The sequence below is a fragment of the Vipera ursinii genome, assembly GCF_947247035.1.
Source record: "Vipera ursinii genome assembly, chromosome: 1".
NCBI classification, from domain to species: Eukaryota; Metazoa; Chordata; class Lepidosauria; order Squamata; family Viperidae; genus Vipera; species Vipera ursinii.
Genome location: NC_139512.1, coordinates 343,136,736 through 343,153,468, shown reverse-complemented (window position 1 = coordinate 343,153,468; position 16,733 = coordinate 343,136,736). Strand labels below are relative to the sequence as shown.

The following is a 16,733-nucleotide window of genomic DNA, read 5'->3' as shown; positions in this document are numbered from 1 at the left end:
CTATTTTTTCCCAACAGTAATAGCTTAAAGCACTCAATTTGTTCCAGCAACACAAAGGTACACTTCTGAAAAAGGTGATTTTTGCAAAATGTCAGTACTATGATACAGAAATATTACTGTAAAAAAAAAAGCTCAGGGTTGTTTATACCTGCACCAAACAATTATTTCCTTAACTATGCTTGTTGAATTATAATTGGCTGAGATCTCACATCACACAAAGCCATAAACTGTTTGACATATGGTAACAGCTGAGTTTGTATGAGTTAAGCCAATGTAACTGTAAGATATCCAAAGTCAGTTGGGAATAAGTAGCATTAATACTTGTTAAATTAATAATAAAGTTTAAAAAATATTCAATGATTTGATATGGTATATGAACACATGAAACATAAAGGGAGCTTTTAATATTCATTTGGAAGAGGAGTACAATTACCCCAAATATATGTTTCCTCCTTTTATTTCTATAGCTCCTTTCATCTTTTATTGTTGGACATGCCAATGGAATTTCAACATCTAGAAGGCCTTATAGTGCCCATCTAAAATTGAAACCATATTGTCTTAAAATATTCCAATCTTACTGAAGTTGATATTTACAATTATTTTGTTAAATTTACAGTCCACCTTTTCTAATTCCTCTCCATTTTCCCAGTAAGAATTCTGTGATATACAATTAATTTTAATTTCATTATGGGGCGGGAGGGAACTTGTAAGTTTCAGAAGAATCCCACACTATCTGGAAGGCACTAGATTGAGGATGTGCTAAACCAACCAGAGGTAGAACTATCCCATCACTTATTAGCTTTGTATAAGAGAATAGCTAGATGTGTTGGGAGTAGTATCTTAACAATTCACTGTTAAACTATATAATGGCTTTACACTTTGTAACATGGCCTGAATCTGAGTTATAGCTATGACTGGCTGAGAATTTTCTTGGCTCAATTGAAATAGGATTTTAACCACTTGTAAAGCTATTGTTCTAGAGAAAGTAAACTGCATACTGTATAAATCTTTATATTCTGCATAGGCTGAAAAGGCTTTGCAGGTTTTTATAGTTTTTTCCCCAACTTGCGTTCTGTCAAAAAACAGGTATTTTAATATTTGGATCTTTATAGTATTTTATTTATATCATATACAGGCTTTGTATAGTTTTATCTTTTTAATACTGTAAGCCACCCAGAGTTACCCTGTGGTAAAATGGGCAGCGAATAGATTTTAAAATAAATTAAATAATATTTTAATATTACTCATCAGAAAAATTCTAGCGGTAGAAAATGGAAAAAACTGCATTTGTTCAGAGATGCTTTGCTCTTTCGTTTCCAAAAATACTCATTAGGGAAAACGAAGTTGGATTGTTGCAGTTGTCTTGTAATCCTTAAAAATGTAAAATACAACGGTGAAAAAGAAAAATGCCACAAACGCCAAGACAGAGGCTTATATTAATTATGCTGATCTTAATAAAAATCCTCAGAAGCACTCTCGCTAAAGTTCTTAAGTCTTCGTTCTGCTTAAGGAAAAAAAAGATAAAGAAAATTCAGCACGTGCTCAAAAAAAATGATTTTGTCCTGAGAAAAAAATAATCCCGTTTCATTGAGCATGGTGAAGTCCGTGTATGCTTAAATATACTTTGCCTTCGGCTTCTAACAGTTGCAAGATTTAGAAAACGGCGTTAGAGCCATTGAAAAGAAAAGAAAAATAAAAAGGAAACCTAAGAGGAGTAGCAGCCCGCTAAATACACGACGCCTTCTCGGGTCGGCAGACAGTTGACTCTGGCTGCGCCGAACGTTTGACGCCTTCATTCCTTGGCCGCCGCCGCCGGCGCCACTCCGCCCACAAGCTCAGATATCGCGAGAGCTCTGTCCGAGAAACGGCGGAGGCCAACATGGCGGAAGGTAAGCAAGGTGGGGGAAGCGGCAGTAGCTGCAACTTGAGAGGGAGAGTGGCTTTGCCCTGAGGCGATGCTATTACGGGGTGGAGCGATTCCTTCGGGGTCTGGCGAGAAAAGACCGAAAAAGAAGGGGAAGGGCTGAACGCGCCTTATCGACAGGGGTCACCTGTATTTTTGTGTGAACCAGGGGGCGTTACCTGGCAGGGAAAGAGAATCGGGTAACCTTTCCCACCCTGGACTTAAGGCTGGTCGGACTACAACTCCCATCGCTCGTAATTAACGTCATCTTTTGGCTTTCCCGGCGGAGGAAGATGAGAGGTGTGGTATAACGCCGCCAGGCTAGAAAAGCCTGGACTAAAGAGGGACGGTAGTGGAGAAGAGGAAAGGTTGGGAGAGAGGAGGCGTAAAGAAATCAGGGTATCTTTCTGAAATAAGATGTTTTTAACACACCTTGCTTCTCTGTGTGGTGCTGCCAGGTTGGATTCTAGCTCCCCTGCTGCCCAGCCTTATCTGGAAGTGGGCTGTGCCTGCAATTGTACTGAAAGATCTGTCGATTTTTTTTGCAGCCCACTAAGGAACTTAATTTGCTTCATTTAACTCCCGTGATTGATTAGGGATTATTGGCTGGCAGTGATGTGTTGAATTTTAGAATTTCTATCAGAGAGAGGGTGCCTTAGAGTCGGTTTTTGACTTCTAGCTACGGTTTTCTTGGCAAGGTCCAGTAATTTGGCATTGCCCGTTTCTTAGGGCTAAGAATGAGTGACTGGCCCAAGGTCATCAAGTTGGCTTTGTATGTAAGGTGGGACTTGAACTTGGGGTCGTGCAATTTCTAAAGTGATACCTTAACCACTGCACCAAACTGCCTCTGATATTGAGAGAATGCAGAACTAATTTTTTTTGCTAGGGAAGCCCTTACCTAAGAAAACTGTTTAACGGTGATCCAGACTCTTAGTATGTTTAGCTCAGGTTTGCTTGAATTGACTGACACAAATGCCCTTTAGTTTCTCTGGTTTCTTTCCCATTATCTTTTACCTAATTATTAAAAGTGGCACTGCCAGGAATTTTACCTAAACCTAGGACTTCCTCTAAGCCAGGGGTCAGCAACCTAAAACAGTGAAAGAGCCACTCGGAACCGGTTCCCTCACAAAAGGAAAAACTGGGAGCCGCAAAAAATGTGCACATGCGCGTACATGCGTGCATGCGCAGAACAGGGTTTGACTGAAGAGTGGAGCCAAGGCAAGATATGCACCTACCCTGCATATTTGAATTGATTGGTTGAACTTTTTTAGTCCCACTTTTTTTTTGGACTGCACATGGCAGAGGACTGGGAGCCGCAGGAGACGGCTGAAAGAGCCGCATGCGGCTCCGGAGCCACGGGTTGCAGACCTGTGCTCTAAGCTATATGGAGGGAATAGTAGTCAGAGATTAATCCAACAATATCTGGGAACCCATAGATTTCTCATTCCTTATTTTCAGTGGTGGACTATGGGTCACCAGTGTCCCAAACAAGCCATGTTTTTCCTGGTTTTGCCTGAAATTATTGGGGATTAAATATGAACTTTCTGCTTATAAAATGATGACCTTACTGTTTGGCTTACCTTACTGTTAGTTACATGGATTCTCCATAGCTGCAGGCAGAAACCTTTCCCTTGATCTCAACCATTATATCAGTGATCTCACATTTATACATGTTTTAGATTCCACTGTAGTCTATGAAGCAGCAAAGGTTATGAAACTTTCATCTTTTTCTAATGCTTGTTGTATGATTATTGTTTCCTCTTTGAAATCCCTAAAAGGATAGGCTGATGATGGAATTTCAAGATCCAAGGTTTTAAATGGTTATACAGCATTCACAGTAGGCTGAATTCATATATCACATTATATCATGGTTTCTGTGTTATGCTATGTCACAGTTTTAATTAAAATTTGTTGAACAAGTAGTGGCCAGATTCAGCTGCATAAGCCTAAATCACAATTTACAAGCCACATTTTAAGCTAAAATAAAAATAACCAGGTGTGAATCTAGTGAATCTAGTTACCTACGAAAGAAGCAGTAAGGGTTTGTTGGCCTAAAGCAGGGGTAGGCAACCTTGGCTTTTTTATGACTCGTGGACTTCAGCTCCCAGAATTCCTGATCTAGCATGGCTGGATCAGGAATTCTGGGAGTTGAAGTCCACAAGTCATAAAAAAGCCAAGGTTGCCTACCCCTGGCCTAAAGGTTATATGTTATATTATATATTATATTAAATTACATTATATTATATTATTATATTATATTTATTAATTTAATTTCTATACCACCCTTCTCCCGAAGGACTCAGGGCAGTATAGAATTATTATTATTATTATTATTATTATTATTATTATTATTATTATTATTATTATTATTATTATTATTATTATTATTATTATTATTATTATTATTAGATTTCCCTGTCAGTCATGTCTTGGTGCTCAGCTCCATTTCTTGACCGAGGGAGCCAGCCAAGATGCTTAAACCTAAATCCAGGTTAATAAAATAGTTATCAAATTCACATAACATGAATGCCCAGCCCAATAAAATATTTGGCTTAATGTGATTGCTTGATACTTCTTAACCACAATACAGAAATTGCACCTTTATGCTCATTTCCTGTTGGTTAATTTGAGCTGTAAGAAAGTATTTTGGGCAAGATAAGTGAAAAGGTTTCTAAATTTGAATTAATTATCCCACATTGGTTCTTGATTGCCCTAATTCTGAGTAAGATGGGATACTAAAAAGTAATTGGTCTCTTTAGAATGTATATTCTTAATGGATTCTGCCCATTACAAAATTATTGTAATGATCTATTTGAAAATCAGTTATGATGTCATGCTTTAATCCATTCTCAATAAACTTTGACTCATTGCTCATTTTGCCCATCTTACTTTACAGAGTTATAAATGTAACTTCCATGTTGAAAGAACATACAGAAATAAACACACGATAGTTTAGAATAGAATAAATATATTATTTAACTTTTAAAGTGGAGATAAAATTTTATTCTAGTCAATTCTATAAAGGTATGTTTTTATATAGGAAACATTACTAATTTAAAATACGGTACTTATGGTCCATCTTCCTGAAGCAAATGTGAAAACAGTACAGAAGCAGTTGTCAATTGGTTGATGATTTTGCAGATTTTGACTTCCTCCTCTTGCCAGAATCCTGTGTTCTCTGTTTTTCTTTGTAAGAAAGCATTGTTAGAGGAAAGGAAGAATTCTAGAATTTCACTGGAAGACGACCAACTTGTTCAGACTTCTTTTCCTCTTCTGCATTTCTTTGTAGTGCCTTTGTTTCCTGTACTGAAGTTTGGTAGCATAGCACAGCAGAAATGTTACTGTAGGGGAGGTTTTGTAAAATCTTTAATTCTCTGGGGAATGGTTTTACAACAAGTTCTGTTATATTTTCTTAAATTATTTGTTTTTATTTTATCAGATCTAAATAAAATTGCAGTAAATAAACAATTACAAAGTAAAAGTATATGCAGCTTATCTTTAAATAATATGCATGTCATCATCTTAGAAAAGGCATCTCCTATGAATTCAGTTAACGGGAATGCGTCATTAAAAAATAAACTACCGGCAGTTATTGAAAGAAGTTATATGAAAAATAAGGCTTCAGAGTTCAGCCAGTCAATTAAACACATGTTTGATTAACCACTAGAAGGATAATAGTATTTCATTGTGTAGAACTACTTGTGCTTTCCAAACAGCAGCTGTTGAATATTGAATATGTCTGTGTGGCTGTAGAATAATTAAATGCTGTCATTTTTGGCAGATAAATCTAGGCTTGGTAAATTGCAGCTTTCTGGGCATCTAGAAATGTACTGGATTCCTAAATGAAGATTTAAGACAAATACTGTGCGCCGTATAAAACTAATAATTGCCATTATATATATATATGTGTGTGTCTCTGTGTGTGTGTGTGTGTGTGTGTATGTATATGTTGTATGTGTGTGTATATGTATATGTGTGTGTGTGTATATGTGTATATATGTGTATTATTATATTATATTATATTTCAAGCTGGATCTTGTCTTTGGGGTTTCTTAAGATGTTGGCTATTTTTGGTCGGTGCTGAAGGCTGTCTTGATATTGTGTTTGTGGACAATTTTGCTGGTTGATTGATTTTGGTTAGGGAGGCTTCAACTTCGCATATGATGTTTTCAGTGGGGATGTGTTTGGGGGCGACTGCAAAGTTGAATCCTTTGGAAAGGACATTAGTTTCTGCTATGGTGAGGGTCCTGTCTGGTACGTTATGTACCAACATCTTAAGAAACCCCAAAGACAAGATCCAGCTTGAAAACCAAGGAGTCTATGAAATACCATGCAAAATCTGCCCAGCCACATACATTGGACAAACTAATAGGAGAATAAATGCAAGCATCGCAGAACACAAGAACGCAGTCAGAAAAGAAGAAAAAACTTCCTCCCTTTTCAAGCACCTTAAAGCAACAGGACATGAAATTGACTTTGAAGGAACGAAATTAATCTCCAAAACTGAACACTACAACAAGAGAATAATTATGGAAGCCATCAAAATAGAAAAACACCCCCACAACATGAATAAACGTGACAATACCTCCCGCCTACCAGACATCTGGAAACTAGCCCTAGTCAACAAACGAGTCCCAGCCACAAAAACCGACACCGGACCCACAACAACACAGGATGCCATCACCAATCATCCTCACCAGACTCAAACCCAAACCCAAACCCATAGACGAAATGCAACCACCATCCAGAAGCCAAACCATGGCGGCATCTCCAGCTGCTGCACCCCCCCGACCCCCACAGAAAGCAAACTGACACATGCCATGAACACAAATCCAGACCGAAAACTCGAAGCCAAACCAAAGCCCGGGATGTTACACCACAGCCTTCTGCTCAAAACAGTACATGACAGAACTAAGGAGGTTACAATGCTAAAGCTCGGGATGTCACAACACAGCCATTCACCCAGGATGTTGCAGCAGAGAACTCAGGATATCAATACACAAGAGCTCAGGATGTCATCACACAGCCCATTATCCAGGTCGTTACAACACAAAAGACTAATGGGCACACAGCCAACACCTCAGCCACACAGGATGTTACAAAACAGCCGACTAATCCACAAACAATAACCCCATCAACCAATCAACATGTAACTACACAGCCAACCAACCCGCTTACAGCAACAAAGCCATCACCCCCCACCCCCCCACCAATATTTATAGAGATACGGCAGCTCTATAAATAGTTTAATTGGATTTCTATACCGCCCTTCTCCCTAGGGACTCAGGGCGGTTCACAGGGCATATATAAATAAGTATACAAAAATTAAAAAAGAATTAAACTATGCCCAATTAAAATACAGGAATAAAAATAATAAAACCAGTTAAAAAACCCATATTCCCCTTCAGGCCAGACCAGCTAACTCGAACAAGTGGGTCTTCAACCCGCGACGGAAGGATCGGAGGTCCGATGCCATCCGGAGCTCAACCGGCAGTTGGTTCCATAGTGCTGGGGCACCCACAGAGAAGGCCCTCCCCCTGGGGGCCACCAGTCGACATTCCCTGACTGGAGGCACCCTGAGGAGGCCCTCTCTGTGGGCACGCACAGGGCGGAGGGGAGTTGACGCCGGCAGCAGGTGGTCCTCGAGGTATCTCGGACCCATGCCATGTAAGGACTTAAAGATCATAACCAAGACCTTGAACCTCACCCGGAAGACAACTGGTAACCAATGCAGCTTGCGGAGCAAAGGTGTAACATGGGAGTACCGGGAAACTCCCAAGACAACTCTCGCGGCTGCATTCTGTACCAGTTGGAGCCTCTGAGTGGTCTTCAAGGGAAGCCCCATGTAGAGAGCATTACAGTAGTCTAGGCGAGAGGTCACGAGCGCATGAGTGACCGTACACAGGGCATCCCGGTCCAGATAGGGCCGCAACTGGCGCACCAGGCGAACCTGGGCGAAAGCCCCCCTAGTCACGGCTACTATATGGTCTTCCAGGGTAAGTCGTGAATCTAGGAGGACTCCCAAGTTGCGAGCCCTATCCACGGGGGGTAAGAGCTCACCCCCCATAGAAAGAGATGGAACATTTGGAATGTCCCGGGATGCCGGAATGTACAGCCACTCAGTCTTGTCAGGGTTGAGTTGAAGTCTGTTCCTCCCCATCCAGACCCGTAGCGCCTCCAGGCAACGGGACATCACAGCGAGGGCATCACTGGGGTGGTTTGGGGTCGAAATGAAAAGTTGGGTATCATCAGCATATTGATGATACCCAACTCCAAAACCACGAATGATCTCACCCAGCGGTTTCATGTAGATGTTGAACAGGAGAGGCGAGAGAACCGACCCCTGAGGAACTCCACAAACGAGAGACCTAGGGGCCGATCTCTGCCCCCCTGCCAACACCGACTGCGAGCGTCCCAGGAGATAGGAGGAGAACCACTGAAGAACTGTGCCTCCCACTCCCAATCCCCTGAGACGCCGCAGCAAGATACCATGGTCGATGGTATCGAAAGCCGCTGAGAGGTCTAATAGGACTAGGACAGAGGAATATCCCCTATCCCGAGCCCTCCAGAGATCATTTATCATTTATGTAAATGAAGTAATTTATGTAAATGAGTAGTAACTGATAAATTTCTCCTAACCTTTCTCCAATGAATTTAGGTCTTTGTGTGGTATAATGTTTTTCAGCTTGTTAGAAAACTATGTCAGAGGAACAGAAAAATATTGTTTTGTAGGGCTACACCAAGTCTCTGCACTTCCCTACCCCAGGACTCCTGTCTGACCTCATTAGGAAGCCATTCAATTTGTAATTTGAATCAACAACTTTAATTTTAATTGGTCATTATTTAAAAATTGTATTTAGATTACTGTTGCCTTGTGATTTTATTTTGCTCATAAATTTTCTATTGTAAATTGGAAGAGTATTTTTTTGCAAGCCCACTTGAAACTCCTAGAGATAAGCATAGTATAAATCTTAAAGGTAAAGGTTCCCCCGCACATGCTTCCGACTCTAGGGGCTGGCGCTCATCTCCGTTTCAAAGCCGAAGAGCCAGCGCTTGTCCGAGGACGTCTCCGTGGTCATGTGGCCGGCATGACTAGACGCCAAAGACGCACGGAACGTTGTTACCTACCCACCGTAGTGGTCCCTATTTTTCTACTTGCTTTTTTACGTGCTTTCAAATTGCTAGGTTGGCAGAAGCTGGAACGAGTAAATAAGTGTAAAATAGCTCTTTTAGCATTTTTTTCAGGATAGGGTGGGAATTTAGGGGATGCATACTCGATACAATAAATGTGGACTGATTTGGGAGAAAGCCAGGGAGCTTAAAATATGGAATTGCAGTCAGCTGAATTTACTTTATTTGTTCCTTAAAAGCTTGAATAAGCAGGCTTATTCTCCTTTGTAGCTGGATCAAAGAGATTATGCAGATAAAGGTATTAAATGTAAAGCTAATTCATTCAGTAAAAGTTATCTGATCATTACTGGAACCTTTAGTATCTGAAGGAAGGGAACTTAATTTTCTCACAGATTTCCCGGCTGTGTTAGCAGGATGTCAGTTTGAAAATTTTGGCAATTAATAACATTTTGCTTCAGAGGCATAGCTGATTTTTCCACCCCTTTCTGTCACCCAGACAGGAAATCTTGCTCTTGTTGCATTTGTAAGAATGTCAGTATTGTTTAAGTTGAAATGTTTGTAAGAATTCCAGCCTTGCTAGAAGAAAGTGTTTCTGCTTGATCATTGTGATTTTATAGATGTCTAGGAAATGTTTTGATATTTTTATTGTCTGTTGATCAAATCTCATGTTGAGTATTATGTTAAGAAGGATTCAGGCAAACTGGAGCAGATACAAAAAAAGACACAGAAATGATAATCAGGGAACTGAAAACAAGACAATATTGAGACAATTGGGCATATTTAACTTCGAGGAAAACAGAGTTGTTTTCCTCACCATAGGATTCTTCAAGTACCTAAACAAATGTTAGACAGAAAAAGACTAAGTTCTATTGTCTATTATTTTTGAGTGCTGAATATAAGTGATTTAGGCAGATTGTAGTTGAATATTAAGAAAAAAAATCCTAACAGTAAGAGCAGTTATGGCTATTATCAAAAGAGAAGGAAAGCTTTCCTAGACTTGATGTGTTCAGGCAGACGTTAAATTTTGAGGACGCTTTAAACTGAGCATGGAGCTGAACTCAGTGACTTCTCTGGCCTCTTCTTATTCATAAATTACTGTTGAACATATATGCCATTCAGAGATCACTAAGGAAGAAAGCTTTCTAAAATAATGTTTTATTTTTTCATTTGTTTTTTGCCTTTATTATTTTTATAAATAACTCAAAAGGCAGTAAACAATATTCCTTTCTCCTCCTATTTTCCCTACAGCAACAACCCTGTGAGATGAGATGGGCTGAGAGAGAGTAAGTGGCCCAAAGTCATCCAGCTTTGATGCCTAAAACAGGACTAGAAGTTGTCCTGTCCTGGCTTCTAGCCTGGTGCCTTAACCCACTTAATCTTTTCTTCACCCCCTGGGAATACCTTTTGTGGCCACAAACCATAGCTCCGGATCCCCGAGTTGTAAGATTTAAATCATAACATTTCTTCAAGCCTTCGCAGAACTCTCATGACAACATTGTGACACCACCACTACCCCACCACCCCCGGGGTCTATGGACCACAGGTTGAGAACCACTGGATCAAACTGACTTACCTCCTGTTATTTATTTTTATTTATTACATATTTATGCCATCCATCTCCCCTACAAGGTAACTCTGGGCGGCTTACCATTTTTAAGGTAAGGATGTTAGAACTAGGTTAGTTTTCAAACTTTTGTTTTTTTGCTCTCATAAATTCTGCTTACCACTTCAATATTTCACAGAAGCAAAACCAGGAAAGGAAAAATCTACTGCTGACTGGCTTCAAATCACATGCTGAACCTGTGGTTTATTGAATATGTCAATATTAAGCTTTGTTTTGCAATATCTTATAGCAATCTTCTTTAAATATTGCTGACCCCTTATATAAACTGCAGTAGAGGATTTAACCAAAACACAGGACTAAGACTAATTCACATTGTCACTTAGTATGATAGGTACAATCCATTGAAATTGGTATGTTTGGCTATGGTTTGGTTACAACATAAACTGGTATTCCAGTTATTGCTAAATAACTTTATTTAACAACTAATGGTGAACATAGAATGCACTAAGTATGAAATTCTTATTTATTAAGTTTTATTGTAGGGTTGTCTTCTTGGAGCTGGCTCTTTTTATCAAAGGTCCTATTGCATCCTCCCCCCACTTTCCTACTCCAAATTTAATCTCAAAAGTGGGTAACAGTGTGAGGCCACGTATTTCATTCAGATTCCTGACCACATTGGAAACAAGCTGCTGCTACCCCCACTAATCTTTGCAACAAGTTAGTGTATTGGACATTATCCTCATTGTACTGATTGACCTTGATCTTTACCCTACTGAGTAATTTAGAAATAACATTTAAAAATGAAAGAATTGGCCTAGAAAGGTTTTGGAGCTGTTTTTATACAATGTAGATTTTCTAATACTAGAATTTAGAAACTTACTTAATGTGATTCAATTTTTCTTTGCTTATGTAAAAGGATTTTATATATACTGATAGTTTTTATATTACTGATGTAAAAATCATAAAGGAAATCATCTGTGTTTTCCCAATTTTTGGTGCATTGCATCAAAATGCAGTTATTTATTTATTTATTTATTTATTTATTTATTTATTTATTTATTTATTTATTTATTTATTTAATTTATATCCCGCCCTTCTCCGAAGACTCAGGGTGGCTTACAAGCTTAGCAGTAGCCTTCATTCTATGTATATGCCTGCTTGTTAGGGCTTTCACACACACCCCAAGCGGCATTATTACAAAGTCAGCTTATTGCCCCCAACAATCTGGGTCCTCATTATAATATTATAATTAATTAATTAATTAATATATCTGTGATTTTTTAAAAAGAAAATCTTGCTGTGGCTAGGGCTTGATAGAAATGGTTATTGTTGTTGGGTTTTATAAGAGAAAATTGCTAAAGGGTAGAGTGATGTCTCTTTACCACCATAAGATACTGCAAATTGATTCAGTAACTGAGCACCCTGACTAAACTGCCCTCACACATGGTTGGTATGCTGAATAGTTGGCTGAATTTTTATGCAGAACTCTCCCACCATCTATATTATTGGGCCAATACATATAGATCCAGAAGGCCTCTTCCTTTGGAATGATTCTTAAGCTTAATATTTGGGGGGGGGCATTTTGAAAGGTAGCAAGTACATATTTTCCTAGATTTTCTGCAAGTAAGAGCATTACAGAATCGGGCCAAAGACCCATGGAGTCCAACATTCAGTGTCAAAACTGGATTCATTCTGAAAATTCACAGACACGGATGTGAGAAAGATAGCCGCCCATCTCTGTCACTTCACAGAAACTAGTACTTAAGATATGCATTCTAAGAGGTAGTAGATACCCATTCACATTAGTTATTGTTGCTAAAGTGAACCTTGCATGAATTTGCCTTAGTCCCCTTTTACAACTAACTTTATACAACACTGGATAGCTCAAGGTTGAGGGGTTTTTTATATTATGAAGGAAAAATTCCCTTTATTGGTCTAGAATCCCAACATACATAAGTTCGGTGATCCTGAATTTGAACATGAGAGTAGGGAAAAATATAATTCTGCTCATATATTCATTTTCATGGCATGCTGTAGTTTGTAGCATAAAAACTCCACATGGTGTAGTCTTTTCTCATAGGGAAGATGATTGTTTTATTAGGGATACATTTTTTTAAAGTACTGGAAGTACATGTAAAATTTGCTACATTGGAATTGTAAGAATTGCACTGTTAACATATTCAGATAGCCCGAGATTGGGAGAAATTGCAGTAGAAATTCAGTCCTGGTTTTTACTTCTTTAACTAGCAATGTTCTGCCCTGGAGTCTTCTACCAATATAGTACATATGGAACATCCTTAATTTAAATTTTGTCATTGATTTGACAGGAAGCAGGTCTCCGGAATATCAGATATATAGGGTTTCCTGCCTTAACAGGGGGTTGGACTAGATAACCTCCAAGGTCCCTTCCAACTACTACTACTACTACTACTACTACTACTACTACTACTACTAATTATTATTATTATTATTATTATTATTATTATTATTATTATTATTATTATTATTATTTTATTATTAAGATAGGAATCTCCAGAAATCTTGAATTATCCTTACTTGATATATTGGTTTCAAAATTCTTAATTTTGAGGGTTGACAATTTGAAGATTTGCAAATTAATAGCCTTGCATTCATAGAACAGACCTATAGAATTCACTCAATTTTTTTCTGTTTAGGCATTTGATGGTCCTACTTCACCATAAGCTAGGTTCATGCATTTTGCTGATGGAGTAGACCTAATAACCTTTATGTTTTCAGAATTGGCTGAGAATAAGAATAAGAATCAGCCATTTCTTTTTATCACTAATGCTTGGTATATTGTAGGTATAATAAGAGGCCAGTTTGGTGTAGTGGTAAAGGTGCTTGTCAAGGAATTGTACAGCAGCTGTCCAAATGAAGTCAAAGACACTGATACAAACTAGTAATTTTACATAAATAAATATATTTTACATTTATAGCAGACAAGATAGTCAGGAACACAGGAACGTCATGAGTTAAATCAAACAGCATACAGAGCACACAGAAGAAAAAGGCGGGAAAAAGGGAAACTCCCCCTTTACACCCACAGCAACCAATCATGGTGTAGATTGCCTCATGCGTGAGCCCGCACTTTGTAACCTATTAACTACAACTGTGTGCTCTGGCCCGCTGTACAATTTTTTTGTTCTAAATTTAATATCGTAACAATGCTGGTCTAGAAACCAGGAGATTGTGGGTTTTAGGTTTCCTTTTGGCATGAAAACTGACTGGGTGACTTTGGGCCAGTTACAGCCTAACCCAATTCACAGGGTTGTTATTGTGTGGAAAATAGGAGGCAGGAGTATTGGATTTTTGCTGCCATGAGTTATATGTAGAAAGCTGAGAAGTAACAATAATCATTGTTAAAGGGATACAATTCCGGAACATCTGAAGTATCACTTGAGCAATGTTGGAATTGATAAAATCATCCTTAGCTAACGGCAAAAGGCAGTTTTACTTGGAACAGCTTACATCCTGCAATGACATCTTTTAATATTATTAAACACAACATCTGCCTATCCTAGGTCCTTGGAAAGGACTTAATCCAATCTAAACATCTGGCTGAGTACATGATCAACAATGATAATATAACCTGATATTCAGAGTCACTCTGACAGACTGCAGTCTGTACAGACCAGAGACTTCATAGTTGAAACATTTGGTTTAAGGCGGAAACATTTCTTCCTTTTTTCATAACATGTAATCTGAATGTCAAAGGATTGTTGGACTTCCATGATCTTTGGAATCATTTGGGTCAGTCCTAAAAATGGCAGTGCCAGGCAATGAATGTTGACTGTTTTTTCCAATGGATAATCATGACTATCTTAGTTTGCATGTACCTTGCTAGTACTGTCTACCTTTCAATGGTCTTGGTAGAGAAAAATCTAGCTGTTAAACTTGTTCAAGCAAGTCATGTGTTGTACCATTTAATATGGTGTTTTTTTGTTTTTTGTTTGCTTATTTTTGCAGAAGAGGTGGCAAAACTGGAAAAACATTTGATGCTTCTTCGTCAGGAATATGTCAAACTGCAGAAAAAACTGACAGAAACAGAGAGAAAATGTACCCTCCTAGCTGCTCAGTCAAACAAAGAGAATGCCAGTGACTCTTTCATCAGTCGACTGCTTACCATTGTGGCAGAATTGTATGAGCAGGAGCAATATAGGTAAGAGATTCCCTAAAAATGGTAGAAAGACCATAGGTTAGGGGTGTCAAACTTTCAACGTCACGTGTCATGTCACAACGTATCGCAACTTTTTCTCCATTGCCGGCAATGGGGTGGGCACGCTTTTAGCCCAAGATTCAAATTTTGTATCTTATTCACTTGTCCATATATTGTAACACACTAAGAGCCATTTGTTTCTCAGTAGGTGAAGCAATATTGTAATCGTGATTGTAATAAGCTACAGGTAGTTTTCATCTTACAACCATTCATTTAGCAACTCTTTGAAGTTACAGTGGCACTCAAAAAAGCGAGTTACACACAACCAGTCCTCACACTTGTGATCATTGCAGCAGCCCCATAATCAAGTCAGTATTTGGCAACTGGCATGTGTTTAGGGTAGTTGCAGCATCCCAGGGTCCTGTGATCACCATTTCTGACCTTCCCACCTAACTTCCAATAATCAAAGTCAATGGAGAAAGCTGGATTTGCTTAACAATCACATGATTCATATAACAGCTGTGATGATTCACTTAACTGCCGTGATAAAAAAGTCATAAAATCACACATGATTCAATTAACAACTGCCTTGCTTAATAACAGAAATTTTGGTCCCAATTGTGGTTGCAAGTTGAGGACTATAATCTAGTTTGAAGGTCTTTGCTTTTGGATATATCCCTCTGAATCTCATAAGCATATTGGCTGCATTCATATCACATGCTTAATCTTTTTATGAAATTACCCCATTTTTCATGTTCACTCATTAAACTATAACCAAATACACAAAACTTCATCCCTTTAGTTAGGATATCACTAACTAAGCTTTGGATTTTTTGTGAATTTATCTGCCAGGTATTTAATTATATACAAACACAGCCATTGTTCATTATGGTTTATCAGTTGATTAGAAGTTTTGTTAATTGATTCTGAATGTTAATGATCAAATTCATGTGATTAAGCTCCATGGACTAATTTTTAAACTTTACAGTACTGACCATCTCTAGTCCTCATTGACATTTAAATGTCCAGAGTTTCTTAGTTTTAGCTTTTAATTAACATAATTGCCAACTATGGTCTTCTAACTGTCTTTTTCTTTTTACTGGGTGTGGTTAGGGAAAAATAATGAATAATCATTTTTCCTCTCTGTTTATGAGTGTACTCTTCCTTTAGAAGACCATAGAGGAACTAGATTAAATAGAGACCTACTAATAAATGCAACTTGAAGGAGGAGCTGCATAAAAATGTATTATCTGAATAGAATTTCTAAATTAGATACAAATACACAAGAACTAGGTTGCTTTTGTGCATTAGATGTAGTTTCAAGATGTGGAATGAAATTCAAGCTATATTGTCAAAAGACTGAGACTTATCCTTTAGCAAGCTGTTCTGAACATGATTTTGGTGTATTTGCTTGAGGGATGCATTTTTGAAAATGAATTCCACACATGAGAATGAGCAGAATCGAGGATTAATGGCAAGGCCAGCTTGCTGTAATTCTGTTTCATAACTAGTGGGTCGTGTAAAAATAATGGCTGGACAGGAAGTATTTTCAGTCTGTTAGAAACATTTTGTGGGTTAAACTAAACTAAACAGTGGGTGTGACACTTTCTTAATTTTCCTGGAACAGCTTCTCTCTTTCCCCCCCAAGAAACTGCAGGGTAATGACAGATAGCTCTAAACACACCTTTTCCATGAGACATACATTTTGAAGAAAATTTGAGTTTTATGAAATTAGTCTGAGGGCCATAGCTCTGCGGCAGTAAATGCTGTTCTTAAATTACAATTACAATTACAAACTTAATACATGAATGCAGCATATATGGCTATTGTCTTAATGCTGAGCCAGGCAGATGTACTTTGTTTTGCTGGTTAAAATATTTTGAATTAAATATTTGTTGTGATTGACTTAATCCTTTTGGTGTGCAAATCTTTTTTGCTCTTCAAAACTAGAAGCTCCA

The 16,733-nt window shown here is 38.3% G+C and overlaps 1 protein-coding gene across 3 annotated transcripts in view; it reads left to right on the top strand.

The window, feature by feature from the left end:
* The first annotated feature begins 1,822 nt into the window (after positions 1 to 1,822).
* Positions 1,823 to 16,733, top strand: part of ANKFY1 (ankyrin repeat and FYVE domain containing 1) — a 75,318-nt gene continuing 60,407 nt past the window's right edge. Inside the window, exons 1-2 of one of the 3 annotated variants that reach the window (XM_083379505.1) lie at positions 1,823 to 1,889; positions 14,586 to 14,778. In XM_083379505.1, the coding sequence (XP_083235631.1) occupies positions 1,880 to 1,889; positions 14,586 to 14,778 (203 nt within the window). In that variant the 5' untranslated portion in view covers positions 1,823 to 1,879. Of the gene's footprint in view, positions 1,890 to 2,004; positions 2,204 to 14,110; positions 14,779 to 16,733 lie in introns of those variants that run through there. The other 2 variants (XM_083379506.1, XM_083379504.1) reach the window with 2 other exon arrangements.